This window comes from Nycticebus coucang, chromosome 7 (genome assembly GCF_027406575.1).
Source record: "Nycticebus coucang isolate mNycCou1 chromosome 7, mNycCou1.pri, whole genome shotgun sequence".
NCBI classification, from domain to species: Eukaryota; Metazoa; Chordata; class Mammalia; order Primates; family Lorisidae; genus Nycticebus; species Nycticebus coucang.
This window is the reverse complement of record NC_069786.1, coordinates 107306697-107327814: the sequence shown is the minus strand read 5'-3', so window position 1 is coordinate 107327814 and position 21118 is coordinate 107306697. Positions and strand designations below refer to the sequence as shown.

The 21118-nt window shown below is 37.6% G+C and overlaps 1 protein-coding gene across 4 annotated transcripts in view; it reads right to left on the bottom strand.

Annotated features, from left to right (window-relative positions):
* UNC80 (unc-80 homolog, NALCN channel complex subunit) overlaps nucleotides 1–21118 on the bottom strand; it is a 256795-nt gene that overhangs the window by 70546 nt on the left and 165131 nt on the right. For all 4 annotated transcript variants that reach the window (XM_053597780.1, XM_053597781.1, XM_053597782.1 and 1 more), the window contains 6 exons: nucleotides 18115–18296; nucleotides 17228–17359; nucleotides 14789–14975; nucleotides 14106–14237; nucleotides 3664–3807; nucleotides 203–303 (listed from right to left, as the gene is read on the bottom strand). In XM_053597780.1, the coding sequence (XP_053453755.1) occupies nucleotides 203–303; nucleotides 3664–3807; nucleotides 14106–14237; nucleotides 14789–14975; nucleotides 17228–17359; nucleotides 18115–18296 (878 nt within the window). The remainder of the gene's footprint in view (nucleotides 1–202; nucleotides 304–3663; nucleotides 3808–14105; nucleotides 14238–14788; nucleotides 14976–17227; nucleotides 17360–18114; nucleotides 18297–21118) is intronic.

The following is a 21118-nucleotide window of genomic DNA, read 5'->3' as shown; positions in this document are numbered from 1 at the left end:
CATATAGAAACAACAGTTAATGGAGAAATTCAAAAGAAAATGGCCAAGTTTAATACTACTCATCATTATGTAAAAAGTACTTATTGGCTGTGTGTTAGGGGACATTGATGTTGCATGCACAGTACTAGAAAGTTCTTTGCCTACTTTTAATAGTGTTCACACTTGCAGCTACGCAACTACATAAAAAGGAAGAAGCATTTACTTGTCTATTGCTGATGGTCAGTTTTTCCAGAAAATGTCGAAGAACTGTTGATGGATCTTCAATTAGACAATTCCATAAGACTTGTTGGGCCACTGCACTCACTTCAAAAGAGAAAGAAAATTGAACACTTGTCTTACATGAAGATAACCCTTAAATGGAAATAAAGTATGTTATAATTTACTAAGCTTTAAATCTCTTCTTTTTTTTGCCTTAAATAGGGTCTGTGATCTCTTTCTCTTGAAAGGTGATACTTGTTCTCTTTGTTGTTGTCTCTGAACATTTTCTTTTTTATTTTTTTATTTTATTTTATTTATTTATTTTTTTGAGAAGGAGTCTCATTTTTTTTTTTTTTTGTAGAGACAGAGTCTCACTGTACCGCCCTCGGTAGAGTGCCGTGGCGTCACACGGCTCACAGCAACCTCTAACTCTTGGGCTTATGCGATTCTCCTGCCTCAGCCTCCCGAGCAGCTGGGACTACAGGCGCCCGCCACAACGCCCGGCTATTTTTTTGTTGCAGTTTGGCTGGGGCTGGGTTTGAACCCACCACCCTCGGCCTATGGGGCCGGCACCCTACTCACTGAGCCACAGGCGCCGCCCTGAACATTTTCATATGTAAAGAAAAGGTAACAAAAATGTACGATTATCTTCAGGTTAAGTGGCTTCGCAAAGAGTACCTTGCTGGATATTTGCTGTTGTCTTTGTTGTGAAAATTATCCTAATATTAGCAGTGGTAAGTACGTATCACATTAAAATCATGTTAGAATTTGCTAAAGAAATTATTTGGTTTTTGAAAATATGTTTTGGTTTACAATACACATGAATTAAAGATAATGTTTTATTGTCCACATGAATGCTTTAAATAGTAACTCTTTTAGCAAGATAAAGTAGTTGAGCCTGTAATAATTAGGTTCTCACTTCTAATGAGGAAGACTTAGGAATAAATAATTAAGTCTAATGAGAAATATAGTGCTACTTCTTTAGAGAAGGTGGTCAGGCTAAGATTGCCTAGAAGTACCCAGGCTAAGAAGGCAGGCAGGTAAAAGGCAGTGGAGGTAAACACTGGATAACCTTCAGTCTGAACAGCCTCCAAATTCCATTAATTTTATAAACTAGGAATGTAGAAGTTAGCACCAATTTATCACTCAGCCTATATTTTGAATAAATGATACCTATTCTTACTTCAGAAGTTAACTATTCAATAGTACTAAGAGCTTGATCAATAGTACTAAGAAACATTTGGAGCTTTAGGTTCGATGCATCTCTATAAATAGTTGCAAGAGCTGTGAGTTTTTGTTAGGTTGAAATTAGTTGCAAAAATATCTTTATGCATGAAATAAACCAGTTATAGAAAGATAAATACTGTATGTTCTCAGTCATACATAGAAACTAAATGGGTTGGTCTCACAGAAGTAGAGAGTAGAATAGCGGTAACTTGAAGCTGTGAAGGGTAGCGGGGTGTGGATGGGGGAGCTTGGTTAACGAATACAAAATTACAGACAATGACAGGAATACGCTCTGGGAAGACAACCGTTAGCAATAGTTAAGTATAAATTTAGTCTGTTCATGTTATTCTCAGATAGCTAAAAGAAGGATTTTGAATATGCCCAACACAGTAATGATAAATGTTTGACGTGAATAATATGCTCAATACCCTGATTTGATCATTATACATTGTATACAGGTATTGAAATAGTACTTTGTACCCTATAAATGTGTACAATTATTATGTGTTATCTAAAAATAAAAACTCTTTACAACATTATTTTTATTCTAATTGCTTAAGTAAGGAGGTTCAATGCTTAAATTGTAGAAAATACAAAAACACACAAGGAGAAAAAAGACTGGTAAGTTAACCTGTCACAGAAACAACTAGTACCAGTTTGGAATATGTCCCTTCATATACATGAAATATGTACTTACATGTATTTTAAAATAGTACTGTATATAGAAAACATTCTTGGTACTCAATTTTTTAGTTAGCAATATACTTAACACTTTTATATATTAATATTCTTCTAGAAGAATTTCTTTCCTTTTTTTTTTTGGTTGTAGTTGTCATTGTTTGGCAGGCCTGGGCTGGATTTGAACCTGCCAGCTCAGGTGTATGTGGCTGTCACTTTAGCTGCTTGAGCTATAGGTGCCAAGCCTAGAAAAATTTCTTTCTTTTTTTTTTTTTTTTTGGTTTTTGGCCGGGGCTAGGTATGAACCCGCCACCTCTGGCATATGGGACCGGCGCCCTACTCCTTGAGCCACAGGCACCGCCCGCCTAGAAAAATTTCTAATGTGCACAGAATGCTGTCATATGGAGCATGATTAACTAATTGTTCGTTGTTTGATATTTAAGCTCTTTCCAAGTGTTTGCTATTTTAAATAATGTTCAATGTACAATTTCCTGTCTAAACCGTAATGTAGCTCTCACTATTGCCTTAGGAAATTGATAAAAGCCAGATCTACATCAAAGGGTTTTTAAGCTTCTAAAATTTTTTGATACATATCTGGAACTCTGTTCTAGAATGCTTATACCAAGTTTATATTCAGATGTGAAGATGTTCTTTTCCCTGTTTCTTCACCAACTATAGGCATTTTCATTTCTCTTTACCTATTTTGTAGCTGAAATTTAAGATTTTATTGTTGTTTTAAATAATCATGTTGTTTAATATTGTTTGCCTATTTTGAGGGGGGTGTTAAAAAGCCATTATTGAGTTATTACAACTTTTTTATACAACATTAAGAATATGAAGCTTTTGCCACAAAGGTAACTCATAATTTCATTTCACAGTTATTCTATTTGGAGGATAGTACCTCTGGAAAGTAATTAAATGAAAACTAGGGCATTAGTGGCATCAAGCTATAGCTAAGATTTCCGTGGTGGCCAAAGTCATTGTGGTATTTCTATGTAGCTTAATAAGTGTGTTCTCATAATCCTAAGAAAATCTCCCAGACCTAAATAGCTACTTTACATAGTAAATGCAGTTTTTTCTTTTTTCTTTTTTTTTTTTTTTTGAGGCTGAGTCTCATTTTGTCACCCTCTGTAGATTGCTGTGATGTCACAGCTCACAGCAACCTCCAACTCTTGGGCTCAAGCGATTCTCTTGCCTCAACCTCCTCAGTAATTGGGACTACAGGCGCCCGCCACAACTCCTGCCTACTTCTAGAGATGAGGTCTTGCTCTGGCTCAGGCTGATTTCAAACCTGTGAGCTCAGGCAATCCATACCGCCTCGGCCTCCCATGTGCTAGGATTACAGGCCTGAGCCACTGTGCCCGGCTTTAGTGAATGCAATGTTTTTGTAAGACAGTAAGAGGAGGAAGAGATAGTGTTTGTACGTGATGTTACAAACCTGTAACTTAACGCCTGCATAAAACAACTCAACGTGCGTTTGCTGCTCAGAACTGACCTACGGTGCTCCATCAGATGACTAGCTTAAGAAGGTCACGGGTGGTGTGACTGGGCACACGGTACCTGCGACTCCGTCCTCCCGCACCTCGCCGTCCTCCATCAGGTGGACAATGGGCAGCACGGCCGCACAGATGCATGCCGGGAACACCGCCTGCGGGGGCTGCGGCACGTGGTGGTTTGGTGTGTGTTCCGTGGTATGTTCCTCGTCTGCAGGGGGAGACAAAACCAAGGTGCTTTTGTAAGCAATGTAATTCTAATGCGACCACATTTCTCAGTTCAAGGCCTACCTACCTAACAGCATAATCTGAGCAACAATAAAAATAGGCCAGAATTTTTTTTGTTTTTGAGACAGAGTCTCACTAGGAACTATAATGAAATCTATGTTCATGTTGGTCTCTCAAAAACGCATTTTTTTTTTTTTTGACACCGAGTTTCAAGCTGTCACACTGAGTAGAGTGCTACGGCATCATAGCTCACAGCAACCTCAAAGTCCTGGGCTAAAATGATCCACTTGCCTCAGCCTCCTGAGCAGCGCGGACTACAGGTACCTGCTACAATGCCCAGCTAGTTTTTAGAGATAGGGTCTCGCGTTTGCTCGTGCTGGTCTGGAACTCCTGATCTCCAGCAATCCACCTGTTTTGGCCTTCCAGAGTGCTAGGATTACAAGTGTGAGCCACTGCGCCCAGCCCTTGCCAGAATTTTTTTTTAAAAGGTGAAGTTATACAGAGTGTCTCCCCATGTTAAAATAAACAATAAAACCCAACCCATCTTCTAAGTACTATAACTCTGCTTATTTTGTAGAGAAAGAGAAGACCTGACACTCTGGGACAGGAGGATCAGCTCTCATTATTACATCAGTGAAGATAAAATTCTCAGTGAAGCCTAAGGTATTTTTCATAAATGCAAATGATGTGTTCATGTGAGTGTATGAAAGATGGTAAGCACTAATATAGGGTAGGAGAAAATATATGTACACATATATTTAGGGTATGAATGACACATTAACGTTTTCATCTTCATCAATAAATGCAATAAGTAATAAATTAATAATAATTATAATTCTTGGTGGTGCCTGTGGCTCAGTGGGTAGAGTGCTGGCCCCATATACCGAGGGTGGCAGGTTCAAACCCGGCCCCAGCCAAACTGCAACAAAAAAATAGCCAGGAGTTGTGGTGGGCACCTGTAGTCCCAGCTACTCCAGAGGCTGAGGCAAGAGAATCGCCTAAGCCCAGGAGTTTGGAGGTTGCTGTGAGCTGTGATGCCACAGCATTCTACCAAGGGCAATCAAGTGAGACTCTGTCTCTAAAAAACAAAAAAAATAATAATAATTATAATTCCATATGGAATAAATGAAAGGATTTAGATTTAGAAGCCAAGGAAGGTAGGAAAGGAATTTAGCAGCTTACTAATATAAAAATATTGATGTCATTTTTCTAAAGCACTAATGAATTGTGAGCCTTTGATTCTCGTACTGCAACTTATACGGCTATTTGGGATTTTAGAGAACCTACAAAGAGTAAATCGTGTGTACAAAGTAGATGTATGTGGAAATATTATTAAAAATATGTAGATACAGGGTGGTGCCTGTGGCTCAAGGAGTAGGGTGCCGGTCCCATATGCCAGAGGTGGCGGGTTCAAAGCCAGCCCTGGCCAAAATAAAAAGAAAAAAAAAGAAAAAATATGTAAGGTGGAAAGGTGGAGTAAAGATCTCCCAAATCTGTTCCTTCATAAAAACAATGAGAACATTGGCAAATACAGTCAAAATAAAGGTTTTTAGAACTTTTGAAATTAACCAAATGCTTGTAACAATTTTAGGAGCATTTATTTTCTTTTTTTTTTTTTTTTGTAGAGACTGAGTCTCACTGTACCACCCTTGGGTAGAGTGCCTGGCGTCACACGGCTCACAGCAACCTCTAACTCTTGGGCTTATGTGATTCTCTTGCCTCAGCCTCCCGAGCAGCTGGGACTACCAGCGCCTGCCACAACGCCCGGCTATTTTTTTTTTGTTGCAGTTTGGCTGGGGCTGGGTTTGAGTCCGCCACCCTCGGTATATGGGGCCTGCGCCCTACTCACTGAGCCACAGGCGCCGCCCAGGAGCATTTATTTTCTTTTCTTTAAAGGTAGAAAATAAAAGGCAGAATCTTGGTAAGATCAGTGGTAATTCTAGCATCTTAACTTGACCTATTTTGCTTTTTAGTAACCTTGCAAATAAACAACCTCGCAACCATGCTGTGGGAACGAGCAGCCTAGGAACTATTGAAGGGGCAGAGTAGGTTTGGAGTTCCCTAAAAACCTCATTGCCAGAGAATGGTCACTACTTGACCTAGCTAACAGCTCCTTCGAAAATCCCCATTCATAGGACTTGTTTTTATTTAATTTGACTCAAAGCTTACTTAGTGCAAACAGCTCTATTCCTAGGTCATTTGCTAAAAAAATTAGCAAGCGAAGGTGTTTAACAATGCAGCTGCTTGGGGTGTTTATATCAGTTGGGGCAAGCAGGAGGATGACAGAGAGAGAGAGAGGCCTAAAAGGGGAAATCTAAGGAATAAAATTTCCATAGGGACTTGTAAACCTCTGACATACTCCTGGGTATCTGGATGGCTACACACATATGCAGGGTTATGCAGCAAAGACCCAAGAAGGTCCTAATATTTCTGGCTTATCTTGAGACCCTACACAAGTAGAAAGTGAAAAGATAAAGACTATGGTATAGTTTTAAACTTCTAGAAAATTGAAAGTGTGTCTTCACACATCCGAAGTGTCCCTAAGCAAAGGCCGGAAAACTTACTAGCTCAAGACACTTGAGAAAATCTTTACCTGATTTTTACCTGACCATTAAGCTAACTTAGAAGAAATTTTAGTGATCACACTCAACAAAGCATATAGACTGTACAAAATCAGTCAAGGAAAATCACTAAACGAACAAATAGCAAAACAACAACAATAAGCTACAAAAAAGCCCTCTGGGGAAAAGGGTCTTATTAGCGCAAGACACTTGAGAAAATCTTTACCTATCTTTACCTGACCATTAACCTAACTGAGAAGAGATTTTAGTGATCACACTCAACAAAGCATATAGACTGTACAAAATCAGTCAAGGAAAATCACTAAACGAACAAATAGCAGAACAACAACAACAAGCTACAAAAAAGCCCTCTGGAGAAAAGAGGACATTTGATTTACAGAGTTGCTATACTATATATGAATACTTTGAATTGATACACCAAGAAAGCATTACTTATATACAGAAATAAAAGCATTCAATAGAAACTGTCCCCAAGGAAGCTTAGATGTTGGACTGACCTGACAAATTAGCTATAGTAAATGTTATATTTTATTATATTTTTTATTTTATTATTATACATTTTTTTGAGATAGAGTCTCACTACGTCACCCCCGGTAGAGTGCCATGGAGTCACAGCTCACAGCAACCTTAAACTCTTGGGCTTAAGTGATTCTCTTGCCTCAGCCTCCTGAGTAGCTGGTACTACAGGCACCTACCACAACACCCGGCTATTTTTTGGTTGTAGTTGTCATTGTTGTTCAGCAGGCCAGGGCTGGGCTCAAACCCGCCACCTTTGGTGTATGTGGCTGGCACCCTACTCACTGAGCTACGGGTGCCAAGCCATAAATGTTATGCTTTAATATAACATTATAAATGTTATATAAAACATTAAACTGCTATTATACTATAAAGTAAAAATATAAAGAAAACTGTGTCTTTCACATGGCATATGTCATATATTAAAATGGCAGAAATAAATCTTATTTTGTCCACAATTGCAATAAATGTAAATGGACTAAATGCTCCAATCAAAAGGCCTAATTAGCAGAATGGATAAGAAACAAACAAATGTGCTTCAACTATTAGTTCTCATTAAGAGATACAGTTTAGTTTCAAAGACACAAATAAGATGAAAAGAAGAGGATGAAAAAGATATACGGTGTGGACAGGAACCAAAAGAGAGCTAAAGTAGCTATGTTAATATCGAAGTGTGTTTTGCTTTAAAATAATTTTTTTTTACTTAGAGGCCAAGCAGGACATGTTATAATGTTAACATTGCCAATCTATCAGGAAGATGTAACAATTACACAAATACCTGCACTTAACAACAGCGCCCTAAAATACATGAAGCAAAAACTGACAGAAATAAAGAGAGAAATAAACAATTCAAAAATAATCACTGGAGACTTCACTAACTCATTTTCTTTTTTTTTTTTTTTTGTAGAGACAGAGTCTTACTTTATGGCCCTCGGTAGAGTGCCGTGGCCTCACACAGCTTACAGCAACCTCCAACTCCTGGGCTTAAGTGATTCTCTTGCCTCAGCCTCCCGAGTAGCTGGGACTACAGGCGCCCGCCACAACACCCAGCTATTTTTTTGGTTGCAGTTTGGCGGAGGCCGGGTTTGAACCCACCACCCTCGGTATATGGGGCCGGCGCCTTACCGACTGAGCCACAGGCGCCACCCACACTAACTCATTTTCAATACTGGATAGAATGACTGGACAGAATTCAGCAAAAGAAATAAAAAAAAAATTTGACAACATTATAAACCAACTAGACCCAAGGGACATGCAAAACATTTTCTAGAGTAATGTAAGCAGTAAAACAAGCCTCAATAAACTGAATAAACTTAACAGAATGTATGTTCTCTAACCTAGTGATATGTGACATGAAATAAGATGTTATTAGCAGAAGGAAATTTGGGAAATTTATAAATATATAGAAATTAAGCAACTCAGTCTTAAATAACCAATAAGTCAAAAAATGAATCACAGGGGAAATTAGAAAATACTTTGAGATGTATGAAAATAAAAACACAATATACCAAAATTTTGGAGATGAAGTTAAAGCTGTTCTTAGAGGGAAATGTATAGCTATGTGGGCCTACATTAAAAAATAATAAAGATCTCAACTCAATAACCTGAACTTCTCTTTTAACTAGACTGAGGGGAAAAGGAGAGGGTTCCAACAAAATCATAGATAAAACAGAGGACATCATTACTAAACATACCAAAATAATAAGGATTATAGGAAAACATTATGAACAATTATACCCAAATTGGAGATAGATTAAATACACCAATCACTGGAAAGGCCCAAACTGTAGGAATCAATTAAAAAAGGAATAGAAAGTCTGGATAGATTTATCCACAAAAGGAAAGCTGAGGCCCAGATGACTTTATTGGTCAATTATATCACATACTTAAAGAAAAATTAATGCCAATTTTTCACAAGGATATCTAAAAAATAGAAGAGAAGGGAACACTTCCCAAATTATCCTATGAAGCTGGTATTACTCTGATACTAAAACTACACAATGACATCACAAGAAATGAAAACTAAAGGCCAATGTCCCTTATGAATATAGATGTAAAAATCCTCAAGAAAATATTAGTAAACTGAATCCAGAACTATATAAAAAGGACTATATACTACAACCAAGTAGACTGATCTGAGGTAAAGGGTGGTTCAACATTTGAAAATCAATGTAGTATAATGTATTAATGAAATGAAAAAAACCATGTTATATTCAACAGATTCAGACAAAGCATTTGGCAAACCCCAATATGCTTTCATGATAAAAACAGTAAAAAACCCAGAAGCTGAAGAAAGCTTTCTCAATATGATAAAAGGCATTTATTAAAAAATCTAGCACTCTGGGAGGTGGAGATGGGTGGATTGCCCAAGCTCACAGGTTTGAGACCAACCTGAGCAAAAGCGAGACCCCCCGCCTCTAAAAATAGCTGGGCGGGGTGGCACCTATGGCTCAAAGGAGTAGGGCACTGGCCCCATATACTGGAGGTGGCGGGTTCAAACCCGGCCCCGGTCAAAAACTGCAAAATAAATAAATTAATTAAATTAAAAATAGCTGGGTGTTGTGGCTTGAGCCCAGGAGTCCGAGGTTGCTGTGAGCTATGATGTCACAGCACTCTACCGAGGGTAACATAGTGAGACTGTCTCAAAAACAAACAAACAAAAACAACAAAAAAAAACTACAGTTAACATCATACTTAATAGTGAAATACTGAATGCTTCCTTTTTCTAAGATCAGGAGGAAAACAAAGATATATGCTCTCATCTCTTCCATTCAACATTGTACTGAAAGTTTAGTCAGTGATATGAAGTGATAAAACAAATAGACATACTCTTATTTGACAATGTGAATGTTACTTTCTTTGCATTATTATTATTATTATTATCGCTTAATATTTCGACGTAGCAATTGTCTGATTCCTTTTCTGAATGTATTTATGTTCATTTGTTCTTTACGAGGTTTTTGTTTCTAGTCCTTATCTTAAACATTGTTATTGTTATTAAATTTCAAGTTTTAAATTTTGTGAAGGCAAAAAAAATGGAAACCTAATTAACACATGTATATGTAAAAATAAAAAAAATAAATAAAATATCCAAGTTAGAAAAAAATATGTAAATTTATCTCTAATGGCAGGTGACATAATTTTGCATATAGAAAATTCTGAGGAATCCACTATTAGATCAAAATTAGTAAACTATTTCAGCAAGGTTACAGGATACAAAATTAGTATAAAAAATCAATTGTATGTTCATAATACACTAGCAATGAAAAAATCTGAAAATGAAATTAGAACAATTCAATATAAAACATCATCAAAAAGAATAAACTACTTAGGAATAAATTCAACAAAAGGGTGAAATTTGTATCCTGACAACTACACATATTGTTGAAATAAAGATCTAAATGAGTGGAAAAATATTTCATGTTCACAGATCAGAAAACTTACTATTCCCCATATTGATCTGTAGATTTTTTTTTGATATGTAGATTTAATGCAACTGAATTCCTATCAAAATCCCATCTGCCTTTTTTGAAGAAATTGACAGGCCCATCCTAAAATTCATATAGAAATGCAAGAGACTAAGAATAGCTAAAATCATCTTGACAAAGGACAACAAAATTGGAAGAATCATACTTGCCAATTAAAAAACTGATTAAAAAGTCAGAACCAGCCAAGACAGTGTGGTATTGACATAAAGACTGACATATAGGCGGCGCCTGTGGCTCAAGGAGTAGGGTGCCGGTCCCATATGCCAGAGGTGGTGGGTTCAGACCCAGCCCCTGCCAAAAAAAAAAAAAAAGACTGACATACAGATCAGTAGAATAGAATTGAAGCCAGAAATAAAACTACTACATTCATGTTCAATTGATTTTTGGCAAAGTACTAAGAAAATTCAATAGAGAAAGAAGAGTCTTTTCAACAAATCATGCTAGAACAACTAGTTATCTATGTGTAAAAGAATGAAGTTGGATTCTCAACTCACACCATAACAAAAAAATTAACTTAAAGTTGATTATATACCTAATAATAAGTGTTAAAACTATAAAACTCTTAGAAGAAAACATCAAAGTAAATCTTTGTGGCCTTAGATTAGACAATGGTTTCCTAGATATGACAATAAAAGCAAGGGACAAAAGAAAAAAATGTACACTGGACTTCATTAAAATTAAAAACTTTTCTGCTTCAAAGCTACCAATAAGAAAGTTTAAGACAACAGTCTCAGCCTTTTGGTTAAAATCAAGTGAAAAACATAAAAGGACAAACTGTAGAATGGGAGAAAATATTTGTAAATCATATATCTGGTAAGTTGCTTTTAAGTGAATAATTCTTATAACTCAACAATTAAAAGACATATTACCCCATTAAAAACGGGCTAAAGATTTAAATGGACACTTTACAATAAGCCTATGAAAAGATGCTCCATACCATTTGTCATAAGGGAAATACAAATCAAAATCACAATGAAATACTACTTTATACCCATAGGAATGGCTAAAATTAAAACAAAAACAGTAGTAAGTGTTGGCAAGAATGTAAAACAATCAAAGCCTTCATAATTTTTGGTAGGAACATAAAATGGTACAGCCGCTTTGGAAAACAGTTTGTTTCAGAATAGCCAAAAAGTGGAAACAAGCCAAAATGTTCATTAACTGATGAACTGACAAAGAAAATACATATAGTATCTCCATACAATGGAACGTCATTTGGCAATAAACAGGAACAAAACAATGATACATGCTACAACACATGTGAACCTCGAAACTACATATTACGCTAAGTAGAAAAGTTCTGTCACTAAAGGCCACATCTTGTATGATTCCGTTTATATAAAGTGTGCAAAATAGGCAACTCCATAGAAAAAGAATGTTGATTAGCACTTGCCAGGGGTCGGAGGAAAGAGGTGGATAAGGGATAACTGCTAAGTAGACGGTTTCTTTTTGAGATGGTGGAAGTATTCTAAAATTAGTGTTGATGGTTATACCCTCCACAAATATACTAAAAACTACTGCATTGTACACTTCAAAGGGGCACAACTTATGGTATGTGAATTATGTCTCAATAAAGGTGTTATAAAAATGTAGACATGCCTTAGGCCTCACCCTTATAAACTGTGATTAATTAGTATCAGTCATTTTCCAAAGTTCCCCAGGGTTATAAGGGGTGGGGAACCACTGGCCTCTTTGCTCAATTTCTCTAACTGTTTTTAAAGATTTTATAAATCTGTGATGAAATTTGCATAATCATGAAGCAGTGAGTTTTAGACAGTTGTTTATCATTAGAGAAATATATTTCTAAAATTTGTGGCACTGAAGGGCATCACATTATGCCCCTACCCCTCCACACAGAGAATCAGACTTAGTTACAAAAATAGCATGAGTGGTAGCCTTCTTTCGATTGGTAAGTTGTCTGAAAACAGCATTTTAAAGCATCCTATGGCCACACACTAGAATTGCCTTAGGAGGTTTTAATAATATTAATGCATGGGTTCCGTGCTCAGTGACAATAATTTGGTCCTGTGTGTGGCCTAGAATATTTGGTTTATTATTTAATTAAATTAAATTAATTTATTTATTTTGAGATAGAGTCGCTAGCTGTCACCTTGGGTAGCGTGCCATTGCGTCACAGCTCATAGCAACCTCAAACTGTTAGGCTTAAGTGATTCTCTTGCCTCAGCCTCCCAAGTAGCTGGGACTACATGCGGCTGCCATAACGCCCCACTATTTTTTGGTTGTAGTTGCCATTGGTGTCTTAGCTGGCCTGGACCAGGTTCAAACTGGCCAGCCTCGGTGTATGTGGCCGGCACCCTACCCATTGAGCTACGGGCACCACCCCCATTTGTTTTTTTAAAGCTTCCAAGTTGCCAATCCATTCGGGTTGAAGGGCATTTAGGCTGTTTACACATTTTAGCGTTTGTAAATTGAGCTGCGATAAAGTCTAGTGCAAATGTCTTTATAATAAAAGGTTTTTTTTTTCTTCTGGATAGTTGGATCGGCAAGCTGTGGTATATGTATACCATGGAATACTATTCAGCCATTAAAAAAATGGAGATTTTGCAGCATTTGTATTAACCTGGATGGAGGTGGAACACATTATTCTTAGTGAAGCATCACAGGAATGGAGAAGTATGAATCCTATGTATTCAACTTTGATATGAGGACAATTAATGACATGGTGGGGCATGGGGGCAGGGGAGAGCAGACAGAGAAGGAGAGAGGGGGTGAGGGAAAGGAAAAGAAAAAAAAAGAAAAGAAAATAGTGACTAATTCTCACATAAATTGGATTTAATTTTGACCAAAGTACATTACTTAAACATTAATTTTTAATTCAACTTGTTAATATGTTGTTTAGGATATTGCATCCTCATTTATAAGTGAAACATGTTTGTAATTTCCCTTTATAATAATACATTTTTTCCAATTTTAATATCAGGTGTATCCAGATGAAGTAGAATGATTTTGAAGTATTTCTTCTTTTTTCTATTCTCTATAAGATTTGGCATGATCTGTTTTTTGAAATTATCTTTTATTTTTATTTATAAATATCAGTTGTCTATTTTTTGAGACTTTAGGAAAAAAATAATAAGAAGTTAACTGATGACTCCATCAGTTAAAGCATTCTATAATAGACATATTCTTATTTGACAATGTGAATGTTGCTTTTTTGGTATTATTATTATTATTTTTGCTCAATATTTCATTATAGCAATTGTCTGATTTCTTTTCTGAATGTATTTACCTTCATTCTTTATGAGGTTTTTGTTTCTAGTCCTTATCTTAAACATTGTTATTGTTATTAAATTTTAAACCTTTTTAATTTTGTGAAGGCAAAAAGTGGAAACCAAATGAACACATGTATTTGTAAAAAAAAAATAAATAAAAATAAAGCTTCTAAGTTGATTGTAATGTGTAGGATAGAAAACCATTAACTGCATAAGATAGTGTTAAAGAACCCTCAGCAATATGATTACATGTAATGAAGTTAAAAGAGTCAAAGTAAAAATGACAATTGCTAGGTTAATTTTTTTTTTTTTAGGATGCCAATCTAATTTTTTTTAAATTACAAGTCATGAAACAAGTTATTTAATGAAGACAGTGCAATGAAGTAAGATAATGATATTAATGGGAAAAAGTTTCAAAACAGGTAAATCATCAGTAGTAAAGAAAAGATTCGCAGGAGGACACACCTTCAGCACTGACAGCCGAACGCACTGACCAGATGGACCCACGGCGGAAGGAGTAGTTCCTGTGGGAGGTGCTAGACGTGCAGGATGGGCTCACGGACAGTCGGCGGGATGCCAGATTGGTGACTTCTTCTACTGGCAAACAAAATGGGAAATGTGAACTTTGGTTTTACACCAAAAATTGATCATCATCACAAGTATGTTTGTACTTAAATCACAAGTGTCTACTGCTCTCTCACCAGAAGGCTTAAGTAATTAAGAGTATACTTAGGAAGGGGGGAGGGAAAAACTATAAGAGAGAAAGAAAATTCCTCCCAAAGTTTCTACAAAAACAGGGCAGAGAGTCACTGAGTTTCGAATAGTACTTGTGGTGGTTGAAAGTACTTAATGAAAGATCAGTTACATCTACTTTAATACACAGTCTGGATTCAGCTGTTCCCTGAATCGAAACCACTGCTTGGTCCATTATCAGGCTGGTTCATTCATTGTGGCTAATTTCCTGCTCTGAAAACAGGCCAACTTTAAGCTTCAGGAAACAACTTTTTCTTTGGATAGTGTCAGGAAGTTACAGAGAGATGGAAGGGGGACCTATTACCTCCTGTCACATAAAATCATCAATGTTTATTTCAAAGCAAGCTATATCCCTCTGACTCAGACCCTCCAGAATTCCCAGGTGGGGAGGGCACCTTCTTCTTCTGGCTCTGAGTTTGGCGTGCAAGTGGGCTCATAGCAAGCCTCCTGGGTGATGGGGATGGCGGTGATGAGACTGGCTTCTCTGCCAAGACGTTTCTTCTCTTCCTCTTGCTGCAAGTTCTTTAAGATGTGCTCTGCCCTTTGATGGGAGCGGGATACAGCCCGGGCTGAAAAGGATTTCTGTGGAGACATGAAGGCAAGCTTACTTAATAGCAGTTCTTCTCTGAGATCACAGTCATAAAGAGTGTTCCAGTAAATCGCACAAATGTGGTACTATTTAGGATTCTTTAGGACTTGGGGGATTATCAGGAATTTCCTCAGAAACATTAAGAGCAAATTACATTTTTTAATACTTTATTTCTTTCTAAACTTTTTTGAACTGGTTTTAAAAGAAGAATTTTTATTTCATAAAGTTAATAAAATGAGAAGTCAGTACCATGGGAAAGAAAAGGAAAGAGATATCTCTCATATAAATTAGTTATGTGATTTATTTCATTTTTATAGCTGAACTATCTATCAGACTGCAACTACTTGATGTTTGTAGAGAAGTGGCACACTGTAAATCCTTAATAATATTTGTAGAAACAAAGTTACCGAATAAAAATTATGAGAGTTGATAGTATTACAAAGTTTGAATATAAAATACGCCTCTGTGTTTACCAGCAGTCAAGGCATACTGGAACAATATTACAGTCAACCCACTCTTCCATAGGTGAAGGATCAGAACAATAAAGAGAAGACCCAGGTTGCAAAATGGCTATTACGTTCATGCCTTAGTGGTGACACTAATGCCAAGACGAGATCTAAGAGCTCTGGGGATAGAGTCAGTGATCTCAGAGCCAGGAAGCGATGACTGGAGTTCTTCCCTACTGACTTGCAGTGACCTCTACGTGCAGCAGCAATTCCACATCGCTTTGCTGGTCATGCAGTGGTTTAGAGATAGGCAAGGGTTATTGACTGGTCTTCGGAAGGGGCTGTATTCGTAGAAGGTCTCTGTATGCTGGATTTTAACATGAGACTAAAAGTTTCCTATGATGTAAGTTATAGCAGCAATAGACAGCATTTGATGGGCCACATGGAAATTCATTTTCAGGGCCAGGCGGCTAAGCTGGTTTATCACAGTAAGGTATAAGGTAAGAATTGTGAAATAAGAAAGAGAACTGGATGTAGAATCATGATGTAGTTTTCAATCCACTTTGAACTTGGGATAGAGAGTTTGGCAGGCTCACGTGAAGTCATCACCTCTTTGGAAGAAAAATCACAGATCCTTATGTTGGTGGTGCAGAGGCTGAAATTACTGAACATACAGGAGAAGAACCAGGTATGTCTTTCTCTTTGTCAAGAGACCATTCGATATGAAGGTACCATATGAAGAAGAATTAAAATTAAATAGGAATATTGTGATGGGTAAAGAGTTCAAACAAATAGTTCTCCAAAGAAAACTATAAATGTCTGGAAATCTATGTGTGATAACCAAAAATGTTCAACCTAATTTCATATTTTCAAACTAATCTTTTCAAAGAAATACCAATAAAATAAACAGTACAGTTGGATTTTTTCACCATGCAAAGTAGCAATTAAAAAAACACTAGTTAAGAAGCTATTTTTCCAATTCTATTCTAGAAAGGTAAAATGATATAATTTTTCTGGAGATATTTTGTGACATGTGTTAAAAATCTTTAATAGTTATTATATCAATTGCCATAAATTCCAGAGGAATTTATTCAAGGGAATTCATGCAAAGGGATATGTTCTTTTTCCATTTTTGCTTTATTTTCCAGATTCTCTATATTACTTTTACATTTGGAAATGCACTATTAAACAAGTGAAAAAGTAATATTTTGAAGATCCACTTTTTAAAAAGTGTTTATTCTTGAGTTTTGTCTGTTAAGTGTGTTCTGAACTTAACTGTTGCTGAGTTACGTTACACACAGAAATGATAAAACCAGAGGTTTCAGAGTGATATTTGTGATGATGATCTTGGTGAACAATGAAATGAACAAAGTAAGGGTCAAGTAAAGAAAGAAAAGCTGCCAACTCTCTTCCTTTTCTTAATCTTTCAGGATCAATGTCCTTAACTTTCAGGTAGCATTTGTAATATAGGTTAGATGAACATGTTTGTTTTGTAGTAACTAGAGGCAAAAGGGTACTTTTGGCCAAGAAATTGATACCTAATGCTTTGTAAGGTAGCTGCTACAGAGGTTGTAAAATAAATCCATATTGGTTTGGAAGTCTACAAATACTCTACCAGATATCAATTCTTTCCATTCTATTCACATGAATAGAGACCTTTTGTGGCCAATTTGCTGTGTCATTACTATATCCTTATGACAAGAATGAACAAACTGCCTCACATGTTCCTTGTTATCCTCTTTCATATGTACACCGTGGAATCTGGAGATAGAGGAACCCAAGTGTCATCTGCTACTCACAGACTGGTCTTCATTAATGGGGTCCTGGACACTTCCACTGCACTGAGGGACCCATGGAGGGTCAAACATCGGGACAGACGGCATTCCCAGCACTGGAGAGGGCAGTGTGAAGTTTATACTGGGAGGTGGGATCTGTTAGTCAATATCAGAAAAATGAGGTAAGATGAAATAAAAGCGAGAATGAATCTGAAGTATACTTGTGATACGATCTGAGTAAGCATTAAGGCTCTAAATGACTACTCAGGGCACCAGCATGCATTATAGAAAAGGGCTCTTTTACAAGTTATTCTATCATAGAGCACAGGATGAACTTGGGCCTCAGTTTACTGATCAGTTAAATAAAATCTTTCAACCAAATGGTCTCTATTTGTGTTCATCACCCCATCCTCCAAAAAACTTCTATATGAATGTATATAGCAAATTGGGAAATAATGCCCCAAACTTTTATGTGCTTACCTCTGGGGATGATTCGATTTCTTACTCTGTCAGGGGCATCCAACATTTTTTCCCCCACACATTGGAAGAATAAGAGTTGTTTGGGGGCCACACATTAAATACACAAACACTAATGACAGCTGATGAGCAAAAGTAAAAATTGGTGCATACTTTTCTCTATATGTGGCAGCAAATAGATAAGCAAAACAGTTCTCAGATAATCTGCCTGTGGCCCACAGGCTGCAGGTTGGACACCCCTGTTCTATGTTTTTCTATATTTCAATTTTTTAAAAATAAATTGTTCACATATGGGTTAGGTTAACCTATATAATCAGAGAGAATAAAAAAAGAAGCCTATCTTTGGCAACGTGTTGTTGGTTTGAGGTTCAAGGATTTAATCAAGAGTTGGGTTGAGTTACTAATCCAATTCTCATGTGAGAAGTAACTCTCACCTTAAAAATCTGTTGTGCACCTTCCTCCATCCGGGGCCAGACCTGGTATCGGAACCTCCAGAGTGTGTGGAACTTGAGGACAGCGTTGAGTCTCTGTACAGTCTCTTGGTGGTGGAACTCTGACATTAGCATGTCTGAAACAGCCTCAGGGACTTTCACTGCACACAGCAGGAACATGGCGGCTAGAGACAGTCAACAGTCATCAGTTGCACATTTTAAAATCTTGCTTAATTCCTGAGGTTGGAGAGAAGTGGTAACTGATCCTATCTCCTGAAAATGACTCCAGAGCGAATGGAGCTAGGATCCCAGCACTAGCCAAAGCAGACTTCGTTTCTGTCACTGGCAACCAAACTTTGTGCCACCCACAGTCTCTCAATAGCTGTGCAAGGGTAACCACAGCCTGACATTTCAGTAGAATATTTCATCCCAAGGAAAGCTTCCTTTGGCTCACAGGGAAAAGTGAATACCAGAAGAAGCAAATGAAAAAAGGAAATTATACCCTGAAATATGCTTTTTAAAAAATGGCTGGAGTTATAGTAACACAAGGACGAGACATAAAGATATATGTTAAAAACCACCTCAGTTCAGGGCAGCGCCTGTGGCTCAAAGGTGTAGGGCACCGGCCTCATATACCAGAGGTGGCAGGTTCAAACCCAGCCCCAGCCAAAAACTGCAAAAAAACCCAAAAAACAAACAAAAAACCCCCCACCTCAGTTCCATTAGCTATATTTAAAACAAAATCCATATTGTAGATGCTATAGAAACTTCTTTCCTTCCCAGAGATAGAAGAGAGGGCAAAAGAGATTTGATGAGTCATTATAACACTAAAAAAAAAATGGGTGGGGGAGTCAAATATAAGTAAGAGAAAGGTCAAAGGCCATGGTAAGCTATAAAGCTAATCACGAGAGAGAGAAAAACATTCTACAAACTACAAATATAATCTAGAATCTGTCTTGTACTCCTCCCTGGACACTCAAACAGGATTAGGCAGTTGTGCTGGAGCCCTGGCGCTGAGTCCTTCCTCTGGACTTCTCTTCCACCGGATATTGGGCAACCTCTTAACTTCTTTTAGTCTCCACTTCTTCACTGGTAAACTCCCAATAGTGATAGGGATGGTGATGTTGATAATAATAGCTGATTCCAAATTTGTTGTGAGAATAAAGTAAAATAATAGACGAGAGAGTGCTTTGTGAAGCTCCCTTCTACAATGTTTTGGTTTGTAGAGGCCACATGGTGTGATGCCAAGGGCATCCACCTGCACGCTCAGAAGATCTGCGTTTGCTTTCCTGGATCTTGAGCTGTGTGGACTTGGGTAAGTCCTTTCAACTCTCTGACTCAAGTGTTCTTGTCTACATAATGGTTTATCAATAAGATAATGTGTGTAATATTGTTTTATAACAAAGGTTAATTGTTGTGACCATTAGCTTTTGATAGTCTTCCTTTTCTTTACCCTAAATTTAAACAGCCCAGCTGCTTAAATCTCCACTCTTTCACCTTCACTTAAAACAAAAAAGTACTAAACCTTGTCTCAATTTTTAAATACCATCCTCACTCTTTAATTCATTGCACTTTTACCTTAATATATTTCCTGGAAGAGTTTTCTCGTGATGCTCACTAATCCTCAGATGCAGTGGTATTTTTACAGCACTTGTTTCCTTTCCATTTTTAACACCTTCGTGACAATCTCCTGAAAGAGCTATTTTCTTTTGCTTCCATGGCTTGAGATTATTTGAGTTCTTCTTCAACTTTTGTGATACCCTTTTCCAGCTAGGCTTCTTCCTCTGGTCCTTTGGATGTGAAGGAAGCCAGTCTCTGTGGTCATCCTTCAGCTCTTTCTTCTCTACTGATTCTCCTTCACAGCCCTGGCCACTCCTGGTGCTTCAGCTGCCCACATATCAGCTTATTCCCTGAGTTTACCTGTAGCTTTGGCCTTTCCCCTTAGCTTCAATGTCACATCACCAACTATCTGTCACTGGCTCCCCTTCATCTAAAAGTTGCTATTCCTCATTTTATAATTTTAAAGTTTATTTCACAGGCTCGGTGCCAATAGCACAGTGGTTATGGCGCCAGCCACATACATTGAGGCTTGTGGGTTCGAACCTGGCCTGGGCCTCCTAAACAGCAATGCCAACTGCAACAACAACAACAACAAAAAATAGCCGGGCATTGTTGTGGGTGCCTATAATCCCAGCTACTTGGGAGGCTGAGGCAAGAGAATCGCTTAAGCCCAAGAGCTGGAGGTTACTGTAAGCTGTGATGCCATAGCACTTTACCAAGGGTGACATAGTGAGACTCTGCTCAGTGAGGAGGGTGCCGGCCCCATATACCGAGGGTGGCGGGTTCAAACCCAGCCCCACTGAACTGCAACAAAAACATAGCTAGGTGTTATGGCGGGCACCTGTAGTCCCAGCTACTCGGGAGGCTGAGGCAAGAGAATCGCCTAAGCCCAGGAACTGGAGGTTGCTGTGAGCTGTGTAACACCATGGCACTCTACCAAGGGTGATAAAGTGAGATTCTGTCTCTACGGGGGGAAAAAAAACAAAAACAAAAACAACAACAACAACAAAAAGTTTATCTCATAAATTTGCACACCATATTTGTAAATATTTATGGGGTACATGTGTTACATGCACAGAATGTGTAATGATCAAGTCAGGGTGTTTAGGGCATCCATACTGCTAGTATTTATCATTTTTCTGTGTTGGGAACATTTTGAGTCCCCTCTTCTAGCTACTTTGAAATATACAATACGTTGTTGTTAACTTCAGTCACTCTACTGTGGTATCAAACACTAGAACTTATTAGAAATTACTCCTAACTAACTGTATGTTTGCACCCATTAACTAACCTCTCTTCACCTTCCCTCACCACTTGAAATCACTGTTTCTAAAGTGAAGCTATTGTGTTTACTGCTGCTTGTTAATATTAAATAATTTACAGTCTGTCTACAACGTTACTCTTTGGCTCAGAACCCATGAGTGGTTTCCACAGTTCAGTGGAAGGT